This window comes from Myotis daubentonii, chromosome 1, assembly GCF_963259705.1.
Source record: "Myotis daubentonii chromosome 1, mMyoDau2.1, whole genome shotgun sequence".
NCBI lineage: Eukaryota > Metazoa > Chordata > Mammalia > Chiroptera > Vespertilionidae > Myotis > Myotis daubentonii.
In genome coordinates this window covers 96065579-96090741 of record NC_081840.1, presented here as the reverse complement: position 1 = coordinate 96090741, position 25163 = coordinate 96065579, and the positions used below count along the sequence as shown (strand labels likewise).

At 41.3% G+C, this 25163-nt stretch overlaps 1 protein-coding gene across 1 annotated transcript in view; it reads left to right on the top strand.

Moving 5' to 3' along the window:
- The first annotated feature begins 591 nt into the window (after positions 1–591).
- LOC132242583 (ankyrin repeat domain-containing protein 26-like) overlaps positions 592–25163 on the top strand; it is a 109151-nt gene continuing 84579 nt past the window's right edge. Inside the window, exons 1-6 of the mRNA XM_059711365.1 lie at positions 592–1013; positions 8024–8138; positions 8297–8470; positions 13792–13901; positions 18251–18324; positions 23188–23221. Of these exons, the coding sequence (XP_059567348.1) occupies positions 766–1013; positions 8024–8138; positions 8297–8470; positions 13792–13901; positions 18251–18324; positions 23188–23221 (755 nt within the window). The 5' untranslated portion in view covers positions 592–765. The remainder of the gene's footprint in view (positions 1014–8023; positions 8139–8296; positions 8471–13791; positions 13902–18250; positions 18325–23187; positions 23222–25163) is intronic.

Below are 25163 nucleotides of genomic sequence, written 5' to 3'. Positions count from 1 at the left end.
TTCTTAAATGTTACTCCATGCTCCAAAATAAATATTGGGTTGATTAAAGATTTAATTGGGGAAATAAAAGTAAAGAAAATGTAAATGTATGGGTGGGCCAAAGGGAGGACTAAGAGGCACTCAGAAATGTGCTTTCATTTCATCTGGAGAAGGTACATTTGTTTCTCAGAAATTTGCACTTGAATACACATATTGCCACAATCTCTAACGTGTGGAACATCTTTCTGTTGTTGCATCCGCTAAATTCCCTGGAGACTGGGGCCCAGAGGGATGTGGAAGAGGAACAAACAGATTTATAAATTTTTTTAGGGGAGTTTTCTGCGGGAGGAGGCCTTTGGCATCCTTAAGTTCCACGCCACCCTAGCCCCAGTGGGTAAAGACTCCCTTTTCCACTGGGGTGAGTCTAACCTTTGCAAATGTTTCACAAGATCCGGCCAATTCCCATCGCTGTTAGAACCGTGACCAGAAGCGGTCCCTGAGATTTTAGAAGTCTGTACCTTGCACATGCGCGCTGGGTAGCTCTGGCCGCAGGGACTTAGTGCGCACGCGCAGTGACGTCGGCTCGGAGGCGCGCACGCGCAGTTGCGTGCAGAGGGCTTTGCTGGGTTACAATCCTTGCAGGCTGAAAGATTTCAAACCGCAGCGCTGCCCCGCCGGATGCCGTGGCCTCTGGAGCGTCCCTGGAGCCATAGTGCTGGACTCGGGGGGCGGCGCGGAAAGCTGCGGGGAAGGTGAGGCTTCGCTGCAGCCCTCAGGCGCTCTGCGATGAAGAAGATTTTTGGCTTTGGGAGTAGGAAGGGGGTGTCGCCCTTGGCCGCGTCCGCCAGCCCCGGGCGCAGCCTGGGAGAGAGGCCGCCGGGTGGTGGCAGAGGCGCCTCGCAGCGCGGGTACCACGTCCGAGACCGAGACCTGGGCAAGATCCACAGAGCGGCCAGCGTGGGCAGCGTCGCCAGAGTGAAGCAGATTCTGCTGCTCCGGATAAATGGCTTGAATGATAGAGACAAGATGAACAGGTAATAAGGCCTGCGCGGCTCCCGCGGGCCGCCGGGAGGAGGCGGGCGGCCCTGGGGGAAGCGCACCCCGCCGGCCGGCTCCGCAGGTGGGCGCAGCCCTGCTGTCACCGAGGTGCTGGGCCGGCTTCCCTCCCGCGCCGCGGGCCGGTCGGTGGTGGACGCCTTACCTGGGGTCTAGCGCCCAGGTCCTTAAGAACAAAAACTTAAGGACCCGCCCCTAATTCCTCTTACAGAGCACGTACTGACATTTTTACGTGATTTAATTAAATAGCAATAATAGAAACGAAATTAAGTATATTTCGCATTATATATTTGATGTTCACATTTTTATACCATAATGCTGTATATTATAGGCAAGTACATAATGAGAGAAATAATTCCCATAATCAACTTTTGGCCTAAAAATTCTTCAGATAAAATCCAATAACAAATATAAAACAGTGTACACCTATGTTCTTTATTGAGGGACCTCCAAAGGGAACTTTGAAGTGAAAAGATAGCTGTGGTCTTGAATAGGAAGATTCATTTTCTCAAAATGTGTTCTTCCTATATTTATTAATTTTACATAAACAATAAAGTATGGTTTTAAAATTTTGAGTCACAGATGCTGTCTTTATTGTTGTGGTGAAATTAGGAAAATTACTGTGTAGTTAGTAGGTAAAGCTTTGCCCTTTTAGATATCAACATGTGCTATAAATTTCCACAAGTTATTTGTCTATCAGTAGCTGAAAAGACAGAAATGATTAGAACAGATTAGAAATGTCTAAACACCCAAATGTATGTAAGAACTTTAGAACTTGATACTGGTGACATTTGATGTTTGTAGGAAAAGATGACTTACTTATAAATGGTTGCGAAATAATTGCTAAGTATTTGGAGAAAACTAGCTAGATTTTATTTCAGAAAAATAAGTTCCAGGTGGAATATAGATTAAAATTTCAAATATATAAAATATGAAAATTACCAGAAGAAAACATAAATGCCTATATACAGATCTATCTATCTATCTATCTATCTATCTATATAGATAGATAGATAGATATATTTTTAAGTTGACAAAGATCTTAAAAGCAAGAAAAATAGGAGGGTGAGCAATGTAAGAAAGTAATATTAAGAAGATGCACTTGCAAAATATTTACAATGTATGCACATTGGAGAAAAAGTGTATCTTTATTTTACAGAGGAGACTTTGAAATCAACAAGAAAAAAACTCATTTAAAATTGGACAAAGTGTTTTTAGCATATGTACAAGGGAATGATGGATATTTAGTGTCAAGATATTTAGTGTCACTGGTAAGAAAAGGAGTGAAATACCATTTTCCATGCACAAAGTTTGTGAAGATGACCAGCAGTGGTACTTATACTGCTGCTTAAAGGTTAAGTTACTTTTGACTTTTCAAATAGACAACTTGTTTATTAGTACCACATTTAAAAATTTATGTTATTTTTGCCCATTAATTCTATTTATACTAAAATATCTTTATAAAATAACTAGAGGCCTGATGCACAAAATTCATGCAAGAGTAGGCCTTCGCAGCCATGGGCGGCTGCCTGGATCCCTCCCTTGCAGCCATGGCAGCTGCAGCCCCAGCTTAGTCCGGAAGGATGTCCGCTCTAATTAGCATATTATGCTTTTATTATTATAGACTAGAGGCCTGGTGCACAAAAGTTTGTGCACTCGATGGGGAGGGGAGGTCCCTGAGCCTGGCCTGTGCCATCTCGCAGTCTGGGACCCCTCGGGAGATAACGACCTGCTGGCTTAGGCCTGCTCCCGGGTGGCAGAGGGCAGGCCCAATCCCTAGGTGCAGCCCCTGGTCAGGCTCAGAGCAGGGCCGATTGGGGAGTTGGGGCGCCACCCCCTGTCATGCACAGAGCAGGGCAGATTGGGAGGTTGCGATGCCACCCTCAGTCACGCTCAGGGTAGGGCCGATTAGGGGGTTGGGACACCGCCCCCTGTCACACTCAAGGCAGGGTCGATGGGGAGGTTGCGGCGCCACCCCCTGTCACACACAGAGCAGGGCCAATCAGGGGGTTGGGGCGCTGCCCCCTGTCACGCACAGAGCAGGGCCCATCAGGGGGGTTGGGGAGCTCTCCCCTGTCACGCACAGAGCAGGGCCCATCAGGGGGTAGGGAAGCTCCTCCCTGTCATGCACAGAGCAGGGCCGATCAGGGGGTTGAGGAGCTCCCCCCTGTCACAGAGTAGGGCCGGTAGGGGAGTTGGGGCACCGCCCCCTGTCACACACAGAGCAGGGTGGATCAGGGGGTTGGGGCGCCACCCTCTATCACCCACAGAGCAGGGCCGATCAGGGGGTTGGGGTGCCGCCACTGTCACACTCAGGGCAGGGTCAATGGGGAGGTTATGGCTCTACCCTATCACACACAGAGCAGGGCCCATGGGTGGAGGTTGGGGCGCCGCCCTCTATCACCCACAGAGCAGGGCCGATCAGGGGGTTGGGGCGCCGCACCCTGTCACACACAGAGCCGCAGGGCGATCAGGGGGTTTGGGCACTGATCCCGGTCCCGGGAGGCCTCTTGGCTCCGCTGATCCCGGTGCTGGGAGGCATATTACCCTTTTACTATATAGAATAGAGGCCTGGTGCATGGGTGGGGCTGGCTGGTTTGCCCTGAAGGGTGTCCTGGATCAGGGTGCGGGTTCCCACTGGGGTGCCTGACCAGCCTGGGTGAGGGGATGATGGCTGTTTGCCATTGGTCACACACCCTTCAGGGTAAGGGTCCCCACTGGGGTGCCTGGCCATCCTGGATGAGGGGCTGAGGGCTGTTTTCAGGCTGGCGGGTGACTGAAGCTCCAACCGCTCCATTTTTCCTTTTTTTTAAATTCAGGGCCAGTTTTAGCTTTGAGGCTTGGCTCCAGCTCTTAGGCCTCCACTGCTGAAAGCAGGTTTCTGGCCTTTGTTTACCTTCTGTATTTGAAACAATGTTGCGATCCTGCTGGCTGAAGCCTGGCGGACTAAAGCAGGTTTCTGGGGTTTTGTTTAGCTTCTATATTTGTAACATAGTTGCTTAGAGTTGCAGCTCAGAGGCCTGCAGCGGCAGGCGGGGAACGTTGGCGTCCTCTGTCACTGAAGCAAGCAAGCCTCATGTTCGCTTCCAGCTGCCTGGCTGCCGGCTGCCATCTTGGTTGGCAGTTAATTTGCATATCGCCCTGATTAGCCAATGGGAAGGGTAGCGGTCGTACGCTAATTACCATGTTTCTCTTTTATTAGATAGGATTAGCTAAATTACAGAAAAATTTTTTTTCTCAGCACTGCTCATAATAGCAGTGTATTAAGAAGACCTCATATAAATGGATTTTATTTCAAAATTATAGTACATCCATAGGATGGAATATATGACCATTGAAGGTGGTATAGATAAGAGATATATGTTGACATGAAAAGATGTACTTTGGTAGTTCAGAAAGGGAGAGAAAAATCACTTTGATTAGCCATACACACAGACTGATCCTATATTAGCTAAAAAAATGTGCAAAATGCGATAAAATTTTTTTTGAACATCCTTCCTATATAATAAAAGGCTAATATACAAATCGGCCGGTGGCACGACTGGTCACTATGATGCGTACTGACCACCAGGGGGCAGACACTCGATGCAGGAGCTGTCCCCTGGTGGTCAGTGTGGGGACTACTGCTCAGCCAGAAACCCTGAGCTGGGCTCACGTCTGGCGAGTACAGCGGCTCTGCAGCAGTGCTAAGGATGTCTGACTGCTGGCATGGGAACGGGCCTAAGCTGTCAGTCGGACATTCACCTGAGGGCTCCTGGATTGTGAGAGGGTGCAGGCCGGGCTCATGGACCCCCCCCCCCAAGTGCACGAATTTTGTGCACTGGGCCTCTAGTATATAATAAAAGACTAATGTGCAAATTGTCCCCTCTACCAGGAGTTGGACCAGGTGGCGGGGTTACCCGCCAACTGCCCACAGCCCCTACCTGTATCCGGCCCCGCCCCCAATTGGCCCCCCAACTCTGATCGGGGTAGGGGCTGGCCGGCCAACTTCCCACAGCCCCTCCCCCTGGCTGGCCCCACCCCCAATTGGCCCCACCCCAAGCGGGGGCTGGGCCAGCTGGCCAACTGCCTGTGGCCCTTTCCCCTGACCAGCCCCACCCCCGATTGGCCCCCCCCCCACTGCAATCAGGGCTTGGGCCAGCTGGTCAACCGCCTGTGACCCCTCCCCCCAGCCGGCCCATCCCGATCGGGCCAGATTGGGGTGGGCCAGCTGTACCCCACCAATGCTTGAATTCGTGCATCAGGCCGCTAGTTTGTATTATAACTGAACATTTCCAGTTCAAAAAATCTGATTTTTAAAATGAACAAGTATAGAAATTCTAGTAAAAGTATATTATGATAGAAATAATCCTGGGGAAGAGCAGGAATATGAATCTTACATAGATAAAAAATAATTCATCACTTTTTTAAAAAAATCTTTTTGAGAATTGGCACCTTCTGACAAATTTTAACCTCTTCAGAAGTAAAAGGAATCTTTTTATCTGTGTTTATAGAGTATATGTATGTATCTAATTGTACATATTTTTTTACTTTATATAGCTTTCTTTATTACATCCTATATAATAAAAGGGTAATATGCAAATAGACCGAACGGCAGAGCAACCGAACAACCAATCAAAGCGTAGTATGCTAATGATATGCTAAGGCTGTTCAACTGCTCACTATGATGTGCACTGACCACCAGGGGGCAGGTGCTCCGACTGGTAGGTTAGCTTACTGCTGGGGTCCGGCTGATCAGGACTGAGTGAGATGGGTTGGACACACCCTGGAGCCCTCCCGCAGTCCCTCCCTGCCCGATCATGCACTGGTGGGGTCCCTCAGCCTGGCCTGTGCTCTCGTAATTTGGGACCCCTTGGGGAATGTTGGAGAACCAGTTTCTGCCCGATCCCGCAGGCCACTCCCCTTGGGAGGGCGTCAGATGCAGGGCTCATGGCTGGCTGGTACTGCTGCAGCAGCGTGAGCCTCTCCCGATCGGGACTGATTGGGCACGAGCCCGCAGCAGGCACAGTGGGGCCGGGATGAGCGGGAGTGGCAGGTAGTAGCTGCAGGCACCATTGGAGTGCGGGTTTCGGCCTGATCCCTGCAGGCCACCCAGAGGGACCCCACCCATGCATGAATTTGTGCACCGGGCCTCTGGTATAATATATAAGTGATTATCCTATATAATAAAAGCCTAATATGCAAATTGACTGAATGGCAGAACGACCGGTCGCTATGATGTGCACTCATCACCAGGGGGCAGATGCTCAACACAGTAGCTGCCCCCAGCCCACAGGCCCCAGGCCAGCCAAGGTGGGTGCCAGCAAAGGCGCCCCCCCGATTGCCCCACTGGTTGCCCCACAGAGGGAGGCAACCGGCAGCGGCTGGGGGTGGAGCCGGTGGGTGAGCCGCGCCAGGCCAGCTGAGGCGCGTGCCAGCTGGGGCCCCCGATCACCCCGCCAGTCATCCCACAGATCGGCCCTGATTGCCAGACCCTACCTGTGTACGAATTTTGTTCACCGGGCCTCTAGTAAATTAATAATTTAGTTATGTTCTTATTACAATAAAACATAGCAAATATGTTACTATTATATTGCAAAAGTATTGCTTTACTTTTAAAAGTATTATTTAAAAATATTGAACTCTCCAACTAAATTTATTCATTCTTTCAATTTATCTATTCATGAAATATAACCTGAAATGGAAGTATTAGGACCTAATCTTAATTGAAGTTTTTTCTTCATCCTTTCAAACCAAAGTATTTCTGAAGGTAGGAAATTATAAAAGATAATCTTTACCTGCTCTTTTGAAATGTATCCTAGTATTAAATACTAATATTGATCATTGGAAATATCTGATTTTCATAAATCTATAAATCTAAATATTGAATAAAATGAGCCATCCCTGTTCATTTGAATTCTGAGTTTCCTTTGGCTTTAAGTTTCTTGAAGACCAAAGTAAAAGTTACTTTAAAAAAATACTTTATTGTTTTGATATTTTAGTCCTCTTTTTCTATAATGCTTTTAAGAACTAAAAATGGTTTTAATCCTAAACGTTTGACTAGAACTGCAAAAGATCTATTGTATTTACCATTATTTCACTTAACATAAGACACCGTGGATGGTATGATGCCCAATATACCAATAAGAATTTTTTTTAAAGTTGCTGCCAATTATAGTTGTAAGACATTCTGAATTATAAATTGCATCCCAATGGCAGAGATGTTAAAATGTGAAAAAATGAGCATATTAGAATCATTGAAATACAGTGTACTTTTAATTCTTAAAACACATCTGCAAAGTAGATATGATTTTACTTAATTGATATGTCTTTGTAAAGTTGTAGCAATAGTAGTAATTATAATAATACAATCTAAAAATTATTGAGATTTTTTGTGCTGGGAACTATAGTAAACACTGCTTAGCTTTTTATTTAAGCAAACAATGGTGATCTGTGAGATCACTATTATTTTTTTAAATATATTTATATTCCTTTCAGAGATGAAGGAAGAGGGACAGAGAGATAGAAACATCAGCGATAAGAGGGAATCATTGATTGGCTGCCTCTTTCATGTCCCACACTGAGGATCAAGCCAACAACCAGGGCATATGCCCTGACCAGGAATCAAACCATGATCTTCTGGTTCATAGGTCAATACTCAACCACTGAGCCATGCCAGCTGGGTGAGATTACTACTGTTTTTATCGCCATTTTGTTGATGAGGAAATTGAGGTTCAGAAAGGCCAAGTGATAGGTAGCTAATACATGACAGTTAAAATAGGATCAGACACAAGTTTAGCTGAATTCCCAGGTCATCCTCTCTCTGTTCAAATAGGCTGCTTCTTCATTAACAAGAACTAATAACTATTGTACTGTCTCCAGAAGAAAATTAAATAAATATTTGTTTTAAAGGCATAGGGATAACATGTAATGTCTACAATTACATGAATAATTGTATGTTTTGAGATAGTGTGCTCTAAATTCCTAAGGAGTCCTTTCACTTTCATAGGACTGCTCTACATTTGGCCTGTGCCAATGGCCATCCAGGAGTGGTAACTCTCCTAGCAGACAGAAAATGCCTGTTGAACCTCTGTGATAATGAAAACAGGACAGCTCTGATTAAGGTATGTAGTAGCCAACTATGTCAACATGAGATGGATTTGATTCAATTACTTAGGATAAAAATGAATTTATCTCATTTAACTGTTATTGGTAAAAATTGTGGAATGTTTACTTTAAATTACTAGAATTTATAATCTACTTTTTGGTATAATACTGACAGGCCGTACAAAGCCAGGAAGAGGAATGTGTAACTATTCTACTAGATCATGGTGCTGATCCAAACATAATGGACATCGATGGCAATACTGCTCTCCACTATGCTGTCCTTGGTCAAAATATAGCTATAGTGGAAAAGCTGCTTTCATTCAAGGCAAATATTGAAGCGAGAAACAAGGTAACTTTATTTTCAAAATATTTGAAATACATGTTTTTACTTTAGCCAAAAGCATTTTCTTTCTCATATACATACACTGTCAGACCTTGACACCATGGAAACTACTCCAAAGCCCAGTCAGGGAGGGTTGGAGAAATGTAGTGTCCACGGAAGGAGCAAAGCTCTGTCTCCCTTCCACCCCAGAAGGAAGAACTTCCTGTTAGTGCAGCCGTGGGCAAACTACGGCCCGTTTGAAATGAATAAAACTAAAAAAAAAAAAAAGACCGTACCCTTTTATGTAATGATGTTTACTTTGAATTTATATTAGTTCACACAAACACTCCATCCATGCTTTTGTTCCGGCCCTCTGGTCCAGTTTAAGAACCCATTGTGGCCCTCGAGTCAAAAAGTTTGCCCACCCCTGTGTTAGTGCCTGGGAGTGGGTGATAGGCTCAGAGCCCACAAAGGACTGAAGGCTTGGGGGAATGAAGTGATGGTGGGGGCTGGCTCTTATGCAGGCAGGGGCTTAGGAAATGGGTGCTCTTGGGAATGGGTGGGAGGAGGAGACCTAGTACTCAGCAGGGGGAGCTGGAGGAGTGCAAGTGGGAAGGGGAAGCAGCAGCCCACAGGCCCTGAACTCTCCAGGACCCAAGGTCCTGAAGATTGCAGAAAGAGTCAGGTCATGTCTTAACATCTAGCAAGTACACCCACTTATGCTCGTAGCCACTCTGCCAGCCACATACCACCTTGGGGTTTTCCATATAAGCCTCATGTAGCTCCTCAGCGGGGTTGTAGTTTTACATAGGGAGCAGGTGATGGCAAAGCTGTTCACCTGCTTTTTTTTCTGGACATACATTACATATCACCACTGCAACCTTGACAGGAATGGTCTTGGCTGACACAGGTAGGGTCAATTTTACATATTTGGAAGCTCAAACATTCCCTGAATTGAAATGTTTTGAAATAACTTAATTGTCTAGGATTTCACTTTACATAATGACATTTCTGAAGAAGCAGTAGATATTACAGCTCTCTTTTATGCCCTTATGACAAATAATTGTGAAAACACAATTTGTAAGAGGCAAAACTCTTTTTAAAAATATTTTTTTGCACCTGAGTTTTTTTCTAATTAATGTAAAACAACACAAGAGGGCAAAATTTGCCACGGAAATAGTCATTATCTTAAGTCTCAAACATAGCAAAGCATTTTATACTATAATAGAAATTGTACTGCTGAGATGAGAATAAAGTGTTTGTGTACTGCACTAGTTCTCAGCTAGAATTGTGCTGGTGAATCACAATCACCTGAGGAACTTAAGTTTACAAACGTCCGCTCTCCCCTGAAGATTTAGATCGAGTAAATCTAATAAGGCCTGGACATGTATATGTAGAAATATTTCCTTGAGATTCTGATACAATTCTTGGTTAAGAACTACTGAATGGATAAGTATAATATATAAATTCACAATTCTCACAAACTTAAGAAATCTCTAGAAGAATTGGAATTTGATAGGTGATACTTCCTTCAACTCTTCCCTTTTCAGGAATATTGGTCTGACTTTCAACTGGTTCTACCACTTCTCTTGAAAAGTTATAGGGAACATTATTGGTGATATCTAATGACTTAAAGAACATCTTTTTCCTTTCAGCCATCAGTCATTCACTGGCACACAGTCTTTAGAAATTTACTTATGGGTAGTCTGTTAAGAAGTAGAATCTGACCCTTTAAGAATTTTTTATTCTTTCTCATTCAGTCCTTAGATAAACAAATGTTTACTACAAGCAGGATTTTCCTGCAATATCGTAAGTCTTGAGCCTTCTTTTTAGTTGAAGCTGTGTGATAGATTGTCTCAGTATGTCTATTAGTTTCACAGAGCCCTGGCATAATCAGGATGGCAGTTTTAAACATCAAAAACCGCCCTGGCTGGTGTGGCTCAGTTGGTTGGGCATTGTCCCATTCTCCAAGAGGTTTCTGGGTCGATTCCCAATAGGGGCATATGCCTTGATTGCCGACTTGATCCCTGTAGGGGGTGTGTAGGAGGCAACTGGTGCTCTCACATTGATGTTTCTCTCCTCTCCCTTTCTCTGTCTCTAAAAAATCAATAAATTATTAAGAAGATATACATCAAAAACCATGACATTAATAACAATAAAGATGAGAATGGCTTTAGTAATTTAGTTCCATCAGTTCTATGAACTAATTGTTTATTTGTCCCACATCAACAAATCTGGGGGAAATAAATATAAATCAATTGTAGTTTTAATATGTATTAGAAACATTTTTTATAATGGGTATTATCAAGCTAAATAATGATTTTTTTTAAAATGTGATTTTATTGATTTTTTACAGAGAGGAAGGGAGAGAGATAGAGAGTTAGAAACATCAATGAGAGAGAAACATCGATCAGCTGCCTCCTGCACATTTCCCACTGGGGATGTGCCCGCAACCCAGGTACATGCCCCTGACCGGAATCGAACCTGGGACCTTTCAGTCCGCAAGCCGACGCTCCATCCACTGAGCCAAACCGGTTCCAGCAAATAATGATTTTTATTACATGTTTGTGTCAAAAATATTGATAAAACATAATACAAATGAAAGGTTTTAAATACAAAATATTTGCTTCATGCATGACCATTTAAAAACACAGCAAATATAAAAACACAAGTGGGCTCCTGACTAAATATGGGCTCTGCATATGTTTAGTTTGCCTTCATAAGTTGACTCAACATTAAAATTTTAGAAGACTCTTGTAGAAATATGAACTTCAAGCTTCTCTTATAGAATCAAATCTGGCATCCCATAAGCCCCCACTGCTTTTTGGTATGCTGTGCAGAGGCTGCCCCTTGCATTTGAAACATGTGTTCTCTAGTTTGCTGCCGTCCTCACCTAGATTCTTCACTTACTTGGCTCACCTACTTTGCCTCCATAAGCGCTTGAGTTTATAATTCCTATTTTATAGTATATTTTATTAAAGACTTCAAGATATTCAAGGTCATCTACATTAATTTATAATATATATTTTATATTAACCCCCAGGAATGGAATGGAATTTTTCAAGTTAGAATTTGTAGGTTATTATTTTAAAAAACTCTTTTTCTTTATATGTCCTGTAAATAATCATATTCTCATTGGAATGTCTATAAGTCTCATTGTTAGAGTTGTATAGGGGATGCATATTCCAGACAGTATTATATCTTTCTTCTCAGCATTGTTCCTCAGAAATGCAAGTGATTTAGTAGCTTTCATTGTGCTAAAAATAATTTATATAGATCAGTGTTAAAATTTTCATTGAAAAGCCATTATGTTTTTGCTTCTGATTTATATTTTGCCTCAAATATAAAATACTTTTAAGTACAATTAAAATGAAATAAGGATTAAAATTTTTAAAAAGGTATATATTCTACTCTGGCCAGTATGGCTCAGTTGGTTGGTCATCCTCCCATGTACTGAAGGGTTGCCAGTTCGATTCTCAGACAGGGCACATGCTCGGGTTGTGGGCTTGATCCCTGGTAGGGACATGCAGGAAGCAGCAGATTGCTGTTCTGCTCTCACATAGATGTTCTCTCTCTCCTTCTCCCTTTCTCTTTCTGAAATCAATAAAAACATGGGGGGGGGGGTGGAGCAAAGCATGCCATTAAGGGGATTAGGGGTGAACTACTGAGCAAAGAAAACAGAGCCTCTTCCTTCTTACCCCTGTGCTGTCACTGGCTGCTCCTTCCCTTTAGAATGCCCTCCCCTCCTTTCTTCAAAAGATTCACTACAATATCCCAAGATTATCAACATAATTGAGAATATAGTTTTGTATTGAGCTATGTACAGCTAAAATAAAAAGCTATCCTGTCATAAAAGAAGAAAACCATTGACCACTAAGTAATAAGCAATCAGAGTTCATTTGAAGACTATTAATTTAGTCAATTTTTTCAGAGACCTTTTTGGAGCAGGAGTGACTGATGTTGACATCTGGGATCCTGATAGCATTGGTAGAAGAGAATCAACTGTGTGTAACCTGGAGAAAACCTTCACCTTTGTTGAAAAGTTCTCAAAACTGTATACCTGAAACCCTGTAATTTTTCAAATGTTAATGTTTGTGACAGAAAACTATTGTCAAATCAGGATTAAGCGAAGTTAAACATTTTTAGAACTAGGAATACAGTGTATAGTTTTATAATATTTCTTAAACACATGCTTTTTCTGGATTCTTTTTCTATTGGGGTAAAGTACTGAACTTCTGGTAAACTACATATTCTTTGAAATATAATTAAAGAAACACTACTCTAGAGCTAATCATTTAGGTTATTTATTCAGTAAAAATACTTAAAGCATTTACTGCTATGTTTTATAGTATGGAGACATAGAGATAAAAAAATAGCCTCAGCCCTCAAGCTCTTGGTTTAGATGGGAAGCAATAAAATAATGACACTATAGCACCATAGGTTATGTGATAGGAACAGTTTTAGAGAATGGCGTTGCAGCTAATCTTTTGAAGGAGGGAGTGGAGGGCATTTTAAAGAGAAGGAGCAGTCAGTAACAGCACAGGGGTTAGAAGGAAGGGGTTACTTTTTATTTACTTTCTGTATTATACTAGAGGCCTGGTGCATGAAATTCGTGCACAGGTGTGGTCCCTAGGCCTGGTCGGTGATCAAAGTGTGAGTGTCTGGCATGGAAGGGCAGGTCCCAGCTGACCCCTGGGCCCTGGGCAGCACCTGGGCCCCCATACACCCCCTCTGCCTGAGTCACAGTGCCTGAGTCCCCACGCGGAGATGTGGTGAGCGTGGCCGGACGCTGCGGGCCAAGGCATAGTGTGGCTGCCCAGCGGCGCCACATGGAAGCCAGATGGGCAGCGCGCTCTCTCCCGGCCAGCCTCACAGACCGGCTCCTGCGCGAATCCATGGGGAGCCAGACCGGCCCCTGCAGTCCCAGCAGCTGTGGCCTAGCTCACCCAGAAGAGGCTATGCGGGTGTGGGGCAGGCTCCTCATGGGCTCCCAGCACCTGAGCGCGGGGGCTTCCCCGGCGCATGAGCCCTGGCATCCCGGGAGAGGGTTAGTGAGAGCAAGCTTGGTGGACACCCTGCATTCTCACTGTACCTTCGTCCCTGTCACCCCCACCCTCAGGTAGCTGGTGAGAGGTTGCAGCACATCGCCGACGCCCGCCATGTTCTGTACCACCCCCTGGTGGTTGAACTCCTGGTCTCCCGGTCGAATGACTACCCAAGAGGACAATTTGCATATTAGGCTTTTATTATATAGGATGTTTAAGTCCAGAGGATCTTTTATAAGTTTTAAAATTCAGTTTGGATATATCTAATTTTATAAATTATAAATTGTTTTTGCTGCTTTACAGGAAGACCTCACACCACTTTCACTTGTTCAAAGTGAAAATAAAGAGCAAATGGTGGAATTTTTAGTAAATAGAGGTGCAAGAATACGCACAGTCGATCATCAGATGGAAAGGTACAGTTCGTTTTTATAAAACCTTAGTACTGTTCTAGAGTGGTCATAATCACTCAAGTCAGAAATTAAGTTAATAAGAAGAGGATTAATTTATCTTTATATAGTGAACAATATCAACACATCAGTTAGATAGAAAAGCAATTATTCTGACTACTGGGCAACTGGAAAAACAATATACTGCAGGATTCATATTCATTTATAATATTAACTGATGTCATTTGTAATATGATTTTTTGGGTCATATGGTCTTACATTAAATAGAGGGGCTTATTATTAATTTTATAGTATATGGACTCTTAGTTTACTTTATGATACAACTAGAGGCCCAGTGCACGGTTAGGGTACCTAGTGGCTGCCGGCTGCTGGTGGGGCTTCCCTTCCCTGGCTGCAAGCTGCCGGCCAGAGCCTTCCTTCGTTCTGCGCCGCCCCCTGGTGGTCAGCGCATGTCATAGTGAGTGATCGAACTCCCAGTTGGTCGAATTCCCGAGGGGACACTGCATATTAGGCTTTTATATATATATAGATAGTGGACGTAGTCTCTCTTGCAGTTTTTTTTAACCTTTTTATTATGTTATCCCTAAGTGACTATGAATTACTGCTACCAGACACTGTGGGCTCATCAGTTTTTATCCTTTTTCATTTCTGGTATATTTTGATGTTTTTATTTTTAATTGGTATTTAATTACTTATCATCAAATATGTTCCCTGATATAAAATGGAGAATAATATTATATCCTTCCAGGGTGATCATGTACGAGATTATCTAGCATTTAATTTAGTGTCTAGCACAGCCGTGGGCAAACTACGGCCCGCGGGCCGGATCCAGCCCGTTTGAAATGAATAAAACTATTGAAAAAAAAGACCGTACCCTTTTATGTAATGATGTTTATTATTAGTTCACACAAACACTCCATCCATGCTTTTGTTCTGGCCCTCCGGTCCAGTTTAAGAACCCATTGTGGCCCTCGAGTCAAAAAGTGTGCCCACCCCTGGTCTAGCACCTGCTTACAACATCATTAACTCTACATATGGCTATTATTGTTATAATTATAATTAACGTTGTTTTAAGCCTGCCAAATAGCTTTTCTATCCTGACTTCTAGCTCACTTTGAAATACAATATATCAGACTAAGGATCAATCAGGAAATTCTTCATTTAAATCTTCACCTACTTCAGATTAGTGACCGCCACATAGTTTCTTATCTGTTTGAGGATTTTAAATTAGCAACTTCTACTATGCAATACCCAAGTAGGACAAGAGGCTTCCTTTTTGTCCTTTTATTTTAGCCTTGGAAGTAATTTACAAAGGTGAACACTTCAGCAAGGAAATGATCAATTCTAGATAGACAACAGGGTATTGACTTAGTAAGTCTATCAAATTATCTGTTTAAATAACATAATTGAAGTTCCTGAGGGTAAAGTGATCTCTGTGTTATATATACAACACTCATGCTTGCTGTAAATGATGAGCCTGAAAAAATAGACTTCTCTTTCAGCAAGGTACTGATATCTTTTCTCAAGATAACTGTGGGTGGCCTGCAGAAGAATATGCTTTTGTTGTGGTTTTAATTTGTAAATGTTTAAATTAAAATGCTAGTAATCACTCAACTGAGGTTTAAAATAAGTTCACTGTTACTTTTTACATAACAGGTGAGATTTCATAGTTTGGTTCAGGCAGTTTGGGAATGGCAGTGAGTTAGTCTATGACTCAGTGGTCGACAAACTCATTAGTCAACAGAGCCAAATATCAACAGTACTTCTTCAAAATAGACTCACCCAGGCCAAAAACCGACTTCTGCGCATGGGCCACGAAGTTTCAATCGCACTGTACGTGCGCGCCCGCACGTGGTATTTTGTGGAAGAGCCACACTCAAGGGCCCAAAGAGCCACATGTGGCTCACGAGACGCAGTTTGCCGACCCCGGGTCTATGTCATCAGCCAGAAACCTAGCAAAAGGTTTGCCTAGTTAGAAGTAGCAATGGGCCAGATTCTTTATCTCAGAACTTGTAAGACCTTTATCTTTAGGCTTCCTAACATTATTTATTTCATTCCATGTAGAACTCTTATGCTTGGAGTACAAATAACTGATTTTTCTAACTAGTTATTTGGGGTCTTGAAGTATTCACTTTAGCAGAAAAATCTGTGTTTTCTGGGGGCCATCTCCTATATTTCCCCTGTGAATTTTTCAAGAACCTAAAGGATTACCTAAGTCCAAGGGAGACAATCTTCTTTCACAAGTCAGATGGAGGTAAAAAAGCAGAGTCTAATCTTTCTGTTGTTTTCTATTGATTCTATTGCTACATACAGAGTTGCTATTGAAACTGTTTCTGTAGTCATGATTGACCTTTGCTCCCAGGTCACCATTGCTGATCCAGATTCCTGAGTTTTCATGTTGATTTGCACTTGCACTTGAAAGTTACAGCTTTTTTCAGTTTACATACAGATGCTTGTATGCTCAGTCACTATTCCAATTACCAGCACCCTGTTCTGGAAGCTGGGCCTCCTAGTTTAGCCACCCACCGCCTCCCCCCCGCCCCCCCCCACCCCCCCAAACACACACACACTGGAAAGCCTATGTGGAACTCACTTCTTAGCCCAGACCTTTGTGGATGAGTCATCCTTTGAATTTCCTGTTTGTTTTTTGCTAGGAACCATTCTAAGCTGTCAGAGAGGTTCAAATAATCCTGCAGGAAAAGACCAGACTTTCCTTTCTCCTTTGTTACCAGATCTGTACCCCAAGGTACTTTATATCTGTAGCATCTTTGTTTAGATAGTGGAAGGTCTCCTATCGCCTTTCCCAGAGTAGTAGGCACCAACTTGCCTGAGGTTCCATAACTGAGGTTGGTCCCTCAAGTGATCTCTTTGCTATAACAATGAAACTTTCCCAAGTAAATTGAATTTACCTCAGGTTTCAAAGTATTTTAAATTGTGCCTCAGATGGGAGCCAGTCAACAGAAAGCTATTGAATCAAAAGTTATTGATCCTTAGAATTGCTAAAGTCCCTTCCATCACTCATCAGTATCCACATGTAAGATTATATCTTCCAAGCCAATTGGGGGTGGACAGGGAGATTAAGCATCATTCTCATAAAGATCTGCTGGTTCACAGTTTGAGTAGGTAGAGAAGGGATAGTAGTAGTCCAGGCCAAGTCCTGACTTATATTAGTGTTCTGCATTTGCTATAAAGATAGGGTAACATTCTGTTATGGGACTTCATGAGGTAATCCTATCTAATAATAGATAAACATGGTAATTGACTGTACCTTTGCTATGCCTACCATGGGCTAATCAGAGCGTTATGCTAATTAACCACCAACAAAGATGGCGGTTAATTTGCATATGTAGGCACGAAGCAGTGGAGCAAAGACTGAAGGCAGCACTGGCTGGAGCCGCAAAGGCTTGAAGGTGGCTCTGGCCGGAGCAGTGAAGACTGAAGGCGGCTCCGGCTGGAGTGAAGGTCTGGGTCCCGGGTGCCGGAGGAAAACTGGTGCCGGCAGCCAGGGGAAGGGAAGGCCTGTTGCCCAAATCTTTTCGTGCAACAGGCCTCTAGTATATTTATAAATAAACTTAGTTTCCAAATTATAGAATAGCTGAGATACCCTGAATTATAAACCACAAAGAAAGAACAGCTAATAACCAAAACTGTAACATTTGAATGTTACAAACTATGAAAAACCAACTTTGGGGTTTATTTGGGATTCCAAAATAGTTTCAACAAATTAAGTTCATGAACAGACTTTCCTTTGTCTTACTGTTTCTCTGAGCATCACTTTTTGCTGTGTTATCTCATTTAATCATCCTAACAACCTTATAAAATAAGGCAGTAAGATTTTTATTTTGCAGAGGACTTTGAGCCAAAGAAAAGTGACTTGTTTGAGAATAAATAGCTATTCATTGTAGAACTAGGATGTCTGAGTTCAAGACACTTGCCATTATGTCAAGCTAACTCTAATTAACTGAACTATATACAGTGGAACCTTGACTTACGAGTTTAACTCGTTCCGAGACGGAGCTTGTTAAGGAGCTCGTTAACTCAAATTACTCTATTAACTCAATGCAAAAAATCGGCCGAGAGACAGCTGGTATCTCAAAAAACTCGTTAGTTGGGACACTCATAAGTCAAGGCCCCACTGTATAGTGCCCTCAAATCATAGCTGTTTCACGTTACTTTTTAAAATTACATGCTTAATAAAAAGTTTATAGAACTTAACAAATTTGAAGTGTATGGTATAAAATTAAAATTTTAATATTAACTTTGATGTTTGAAATATCCTAAGAATATATTTAGAAAAAATTTTTATGTTAGTATTAAGATAGTAATATTATTTATCACCATTTTTTTATACACAGCAATCAACAAGTAACTTCTGAATATAAAGAAGAAAGGAGAGCTAAAAAGTCTTCTGAAAGTAGCAAAAGTTTTGGTAAGACTTCTAATAGTGAATTATTCTTGATGATCCTACCATAGATAAAGTAAGAGCAAGGAAATTTTGATAATGAAAGGGCAGTGAAAAAAAAACACAAAAAAACACAATGTATAAATTGTATGCATAGTTTTTTTTCTTAATTTCATTAAAATAGTTTAGTATTCAGAATTATTTAAAAAGTAATTGTAGGTAATTTAAAAAATCTGGGGCAATATTGTCTGAAAAGAAATTCATTTATTTAGTCATTACCCCTAAAATCCCATATGATGTCTTTATGTAAAAAAGAAAAAAGATTTTAAAGTTAGGATGTTGTATATTTCCTCTATAAACACATTATAACAAATTGGACTTGTTATAAAAATGAATCTTTTGTTTATTTTTTTATTATTATACTAGAGGCCTGGTGCACGAAATTTATGCACGGGGGTTGGGGGTGGGGATGTGTGTCCCTCAGCCCAGCCTGCACCCTCTCCAATCTGGGATCCCTCTTACAATCCAGGACTGCTGGCTCCCAACCGCTTGCCGGCCTGCCAGCCTGATTGCCCCTAACCACTCCCCTGCCAGCCTGATCAATGCCAACTGCTCCCTTGCCAGCCCGATTGCCCCTAACTGCCCTCCCCTGTTGGCCATCTTGGACCACATGGGGGCGGCCATCTTGTGTGTTGGAGTGATGGCCAATTTGCATATTACTCTTTATTATATAGGATTTTTAAATCCTCACCAAGGATATTTTTTTCCATTGATCTTTAGAGAGTGGAAGGGAAAGAAGGGGGCGGGGGAGAGAGAGAGAGAGGCATCAAGAAAATCACTGTGAGAGAGACACATTGACTGGTTGCCTCCTACACATGCCCCAACTAGGGCCTGGGATTGAATCTGCAACCAGGGTATGCACCCTTGACTGGGAATCGAATCCACGACTCTTCTGTGGGCCTACGCTCTAATCACTGAGCAAAATTGGCCAGGGTGATCTTTTGTTTATTTTTTACAGCAAATGGATTACATTTAATAAATGAATCCTTGTTATTACATAGTGATTTATTTCAATAAAAAAAGTAACTAAAACTAGGAGCTTAATACTTTTCCTGGTACCACAAACAAATGGCAAACAATAAGAACTATATTTGTCCAGTGTGCTGCAATCCCAATGAAATTGTTTTTTTAAAGATATTTACAATATAGTACAGAAGTCAGAAAGACAGTGCCTTTTTGAGAAGCATAGGTTATTTTACATACTGTTATACCAACAAGGTCTCACTATTATTTGCTTCATTCTTCAGAAGTCAAAACAATGAGATATGTTGTCTTCATTAAAAGAAGTTGTTTCCTTCTGTTTGTTGCATAATTGCTGTGACACTAATTTCTTTAGAACAAGATGCTCTGAAGCCATTGGTCAAAAAAGTAATCATAATAAATATTCAAATAGCCCAACTCAGGACTCAACAAATTATAATAAAAGTACAAAAATATCCTATATAATAAAAGGGTAATATGCAAATAGACCAAACAGCAGAAAAACTGAACAACCAATCAACACGTAATATGCTAATGATATGCTAAGGCTGTTCAATTGCTCGCTATGACATGCACTGATAACCAGGGGGCAGACAGTCGACTGGTCAACCAGTCACTATGATGTGCACTGACCACCAGGGGGCAGATGCTCCAACTGGTAGGTTAGCTTGCTGCTGGGGTCCGGCCAATCAGGACTGAGCGAGATGGGCCGGACATGCCCTGGAACCCTCCGGTGGTCCCTCCCCGGCCTGATCGTGGACTGGTGGGGTCCCTCAGCCTGGCCTGCCCCCTCTCACAATCCGGGACCCCTTGGGGGATGTCGGAGAGCTGGTTTCAGCCTGATCCCACAGGCCACTCCCCTTGGGAGGGCGCCAGACTCAGGGTTCATGGCTGTTGAGTGCTGCTGCAATGGTGTGAGCCTCTCCCGATCGGGACTGATTGGGTGCAAGCCTGCGGCAGGCACAGTGGGGCCAGGATGAGTGGGAGCGGCAGGTAGGAGCTGCAGGCGGCATTGGACTGCGGGTTTTGGCCCAATTCCTGCAGGGCACCCTGAGGAACCCCACCCTTGCACGAATTCGTGCACCCGTCCTCTAGTTTCACAATAACAAAAATGCTACTGTGCTACTCATATGTGGCACCTAGTTCATTGTGCAATCTGAACTATATAAGGACCACTTGGACTTAGTAGACCTTTATCAAAGAACTTGTATAGGTTGGATTTGTAAGTTATAGAAACAATGATGAAATAGATTTTGACCTTTAAGGTGCTTGTCATATCATAGACCTGGACCTGGTTTATATCTGTGGTTTTTTTAAAACAGAATTTTCAAAGAAAATTTCAAAATTCATTTATTAATTTGTTTGCTTAATGGTTTGCTATTTAATTCTCAATTGTCTTTCAGGCACTAAGTTTTATTCTGATGCTACGGAATACAGACATTTTAAAAATACTGTCCCTACCCTCTAAGAGGTTGTTGTTATTGCAATTTTTATTATTTGCTGTACTTTATTCAGTGCTTACTAGGTTCCAGCGCCCACTAGGAGCTCATTATTATTATTATTGCATAATATGTGCCAGACACTTCAAGTGTATAATGGTGTGCCAGACACTTTAAGTGTATAATGGGGAGTTAAGTTTTCAAAAAGTGGATAGAATTTTCCTTGGACTAGCATCAGTCCATTATGAAGTTTTCACCTATCCATGCTGAAATAAGAAAATCAGGAAGCTCAATTTATTTAATTTAAAATGTGGTCTTTTTCTAGGCCTATATGTTTTTTATTTGTTTTGCTAAAAAAATCTTATTTATTTAAGAAATAGCAACAGTAATTGGTAATGTTTTGTTCCTCCCCCCACCTCTCCTGGAAAACCATCTGTTAAGAGCCCGTGTTTGACTAGGGCAAAGGAAGTGGTAAAATAAAGCTGAGACAGAAAATAGGAACAGTTAATATGACTTAGTGATGATTGAATGAAAAAAGTTAATGGGGAGAGAGAAATCGATATGATTCATAGGTTTCCAGGTTGTGCACTGGCATTTAAATTGGACATGAAGAACAGGACTTTATCACATGAACAGGGAAGAGCAACAGGTCAACAGGAAAGATTAGCTTTTTTTCTATACATGTTTAGTTTGATAGAATATCCATGGATAACTCATCCTACATTTTGGATGCAATTTTTTTGACTTTTTGATTTGACCATATCAACAGCTGCCTTTAATAGGTGAGCTATGTTTTTAGTTTAACAAGAAAATAAGAAAAAATTAGGAACAAATAAAAAGGACTCTATAATTACTACTACACAATTATAATGTATATGTTAATTATTGTTTTTCTGTAGTTATCCCACTTATTTGATTGATTCACAAGTATTATAAAAAGAAATTAAACCATGCTTAGTTGGAGAAAATTGGCAGTGTCGTGTTTTTATTTTCTTTACAGAAAGTTTCATACCATAGAATATGTGGTCAATCGTTAGAATTCTTTATTTTTTATTCTGATTAAAATAAGATTATTGCTTGTTTCACATTATTTTCTGACATCATTGTTTCATTTATCCCTTTCATGCCTTTATTCAAATGGGTATAGATCTACAGGAATCTCTAAAACAAGTATCAAGAAAAACTAATTTAAGGACAGGTATTCTGTGAAATAACTTTCTGACTGTCATCATGTATCACACATCAGCCTAAATAGTTACTCATTATTATCACCCAAAGTCCATAGTTTACATCAAGGTTCACTCTTGGTGGTATACATTGTATGGGTTTTGACAAATGTGTGATGACACATAGCCCACATTACAGGATTATGTAGAATCATCTCACTTCCCTAAAAATCCTCTGTTCTGTGCTTATTCATCCTTCCCTTTTCCCTAAACCATGGAAACCACTGATCTTTTTACTGTCTCCTTAATTTTGCCTTTTCCTGAATGTTATATAGTTGGAGTATGCAGAGGATATCTTTTTGAATGTTTAAAAAATTTAAATTTCAAGGTAATTGGACGTAGTTATCCAAGATGTTCTTTGACCGTTGTGGTTTATTGTTATTGTTCATCAGCATAGGATCTCATGACATATGCCATATGAGCTCAAAAAGCATGATTTCTACAGGCATTTGCCATATAATGGGGAGGGTTGAGAAAAATGACCTCACGCACTACTGCAGAGCACTAACAGTTTGGACCACCCTGCTCTGTGAGGTAGTTCTAGGTGGACTCTATCAATGGAAGGAGACGATCTCAAGGGGTTATACTTTATACAACTGGAATCACTGTCTTTCATATGTATCTTGCAATTGGAAATAGGGCCAGAAAGAGTCTGTTTTCTATGTTTTGCTGTGCTGCAAAATATAGTGCCTAGCAACCAAGCTTTTTTGTGATAGTGTTTCATCCTGAAATAGCTAGTCTTCACCGAAGAGCTGGAAAAGTTGTATTGTGTTACAGCAAAATAAGTACTCTCTCTTCTAACTGCTCTTAATGGAAGGAGTTGAGAAAAATCATGCTATTTAAGTTTGACATTGTTAGTTTATGATACTGATTCTGCTAATGATACCATTTTCTGTCAATCTGATGGGGTTTGATTAAGATTATGATAATTGTAAATAGCAGTTTACTTGTAGGTGTCAAATTATGATAGATCCCGTTTTTGTTTTTTGTTTTTTTCTTGCATTTGATATATAAAGGAGAGGAAATAATGTATTAACGGCCTACCAATAGTATCATTGATATTCACTCTAGTATAGTCTTCAGGTGTGATTCCAACAAGGTCTCACAGGAATCAGTCTGGTACTTTCAAAGTCCTGTATTTTTCTGTTGTTGTTTTTAAATGTATTTTATTTTTTCTTTAATAGCGGATGAGAGCTCTGAAGAAGACTCTTTAAGGAGGTAGGATTTTTAAAAATTATATATTAACTAAGGGAATGCAGTGAAAAGCAACTAACATTTCTGGAGTGTTCTACCCTGGGCTAGACACTATATTATGTAATTAACATATGTTATATAGTCATCACAATAGCTTTGCAAAGTAGCTGTACTATTGTCGCCTACTTCTTATTAATGAGGCAACTGTGGTTCAGGGAGGTTGATTAATTGACCCATGATTCCATAGTTAGCAAATGGCTGACCCATGATTTGACTATCAATCTACTTGGCTCCCAAATTATTCTGTTGTCCTTCAACAAACACTAATAAGTTCCTCTGTAGCACTAGCATCGAGATACAGAAAGTAAATCTGTGTTAACTCAATTTCTGGCAACTCAGAAAGTAAAATCTAATTGTGTTAACTCTGATTTAGAGTTTTCCTAAGATGCCCAATTAGTCCAAGCATTTGTCTTACTATACTTGGCAATTGCAGTGTTAAATAGTACCTCCTTTTACCCATCAAAGATTTTATGGCACATCTCAGTTAGCTATGGCCAGACCAAAGGTTTTACCTATGGAAGCCCTAATCAGGCAAGTGTTTTTAAGTATAATGGTATCTGTTCTTCTTGAGATGAATTATTTCTCTGTAAGTGAAGAATATCTATGTATGGACCATGTTACTATGTCAATTGTATTCAGCATCTATTAAGAGGATATTCCTAATTGATTTCTCTACTCATGGACTTCCTAGTGTGGTTTTCCCTTCAGGCTACTAACTTTGCCTAGTTATATGAAGTTTTTTCCTAGAGTCCTTTTTTTTAATGACTTTTTTTGCTTTTTTTATTTTCTTCTCTGCTGTTCTTGGTCTTTTTCTCGTGTTATTTTTTTCCACTTCTGTCAGCTACGTGTTCTCCATTTTTCTATAGGCAGAATCAAAAGCAACTAGAATTTCAAGAGCTTAAGGAATCTTAGCAATTAATTAATCAAAACACCCTTTAGTACTTCAGCCTGTTTTTAACATCCTGGCCGACTGGTTACTTGCACGAAGAATTTGAAACTCAAAGAAATTAAAATGACTTATTTGGATATGGTTAAGTGGTGGACATGAGATGTAAATTCAGGTTTCAAGTTTAGTACTCTTTTTTATCATCCTATAGGTTAGTGTTTTAATAATAGAAAAGTAGGGCGTGTGTTTAGTGAATGCAATGGAGGAAGATAAGAATGAAATGAACAGGTAAATCCAAGTTTCAAGAGGAACAACATTGGGTTGGAATAGGAATATGGATTTTAGAAAAGAGATGAGAGATCAGGTAAGGGAAAAAAAGATCAGAATATTGGGATTTATGACAAGTTAAAGATAGGTTACAGCAAGGAAGACCAGAGGATGTTAGGAGTTGTATAGAAAGGCAGATTAAAATAAAGGATTCAAAGAACTTACATACTTATATGCCTAGCCCATGGACACGGGCAATAGGATACAGTAGTGAAAACCTGGAAGGAGGGGGAGGTAGAGGATGGGAGGAGGAGGATAAAGGGAGAAAAAGGGAGATATCTATAATACTAACAATAAAAGTATATTTAAAAAATAAAATAAAATAAAGGGATCAAGGGAGTCCTGAAGAAGTTGCTGGTCTTTTGTTTCTTTAATTGGAGGAACTATCAAAAGTCACCATTTCTGTAGAAAGATATTAAAATCATTTGAGCCACTGGAAAGATTCTTTTTATTGCAAACAGGACTGGTATCATCTACCTGAATTCTGACTTACAGAGTGGGGCTTAGGTCCCCTTGAGTCCTGGGGGACTGGAGATGCTGAACTGCATAGACCTATGTCCCAAGGCAGGTGTCTTCTCACCTCTACTTCCTTTCCCAGTTAGCTGGTGTGCTTCCCATGTGCAGGCAGGGTTGGGCAGGAGGGACATAGGTCTATGTCCTATGTCCTAAAGGCACACTTAGAGTGTGCCTTTA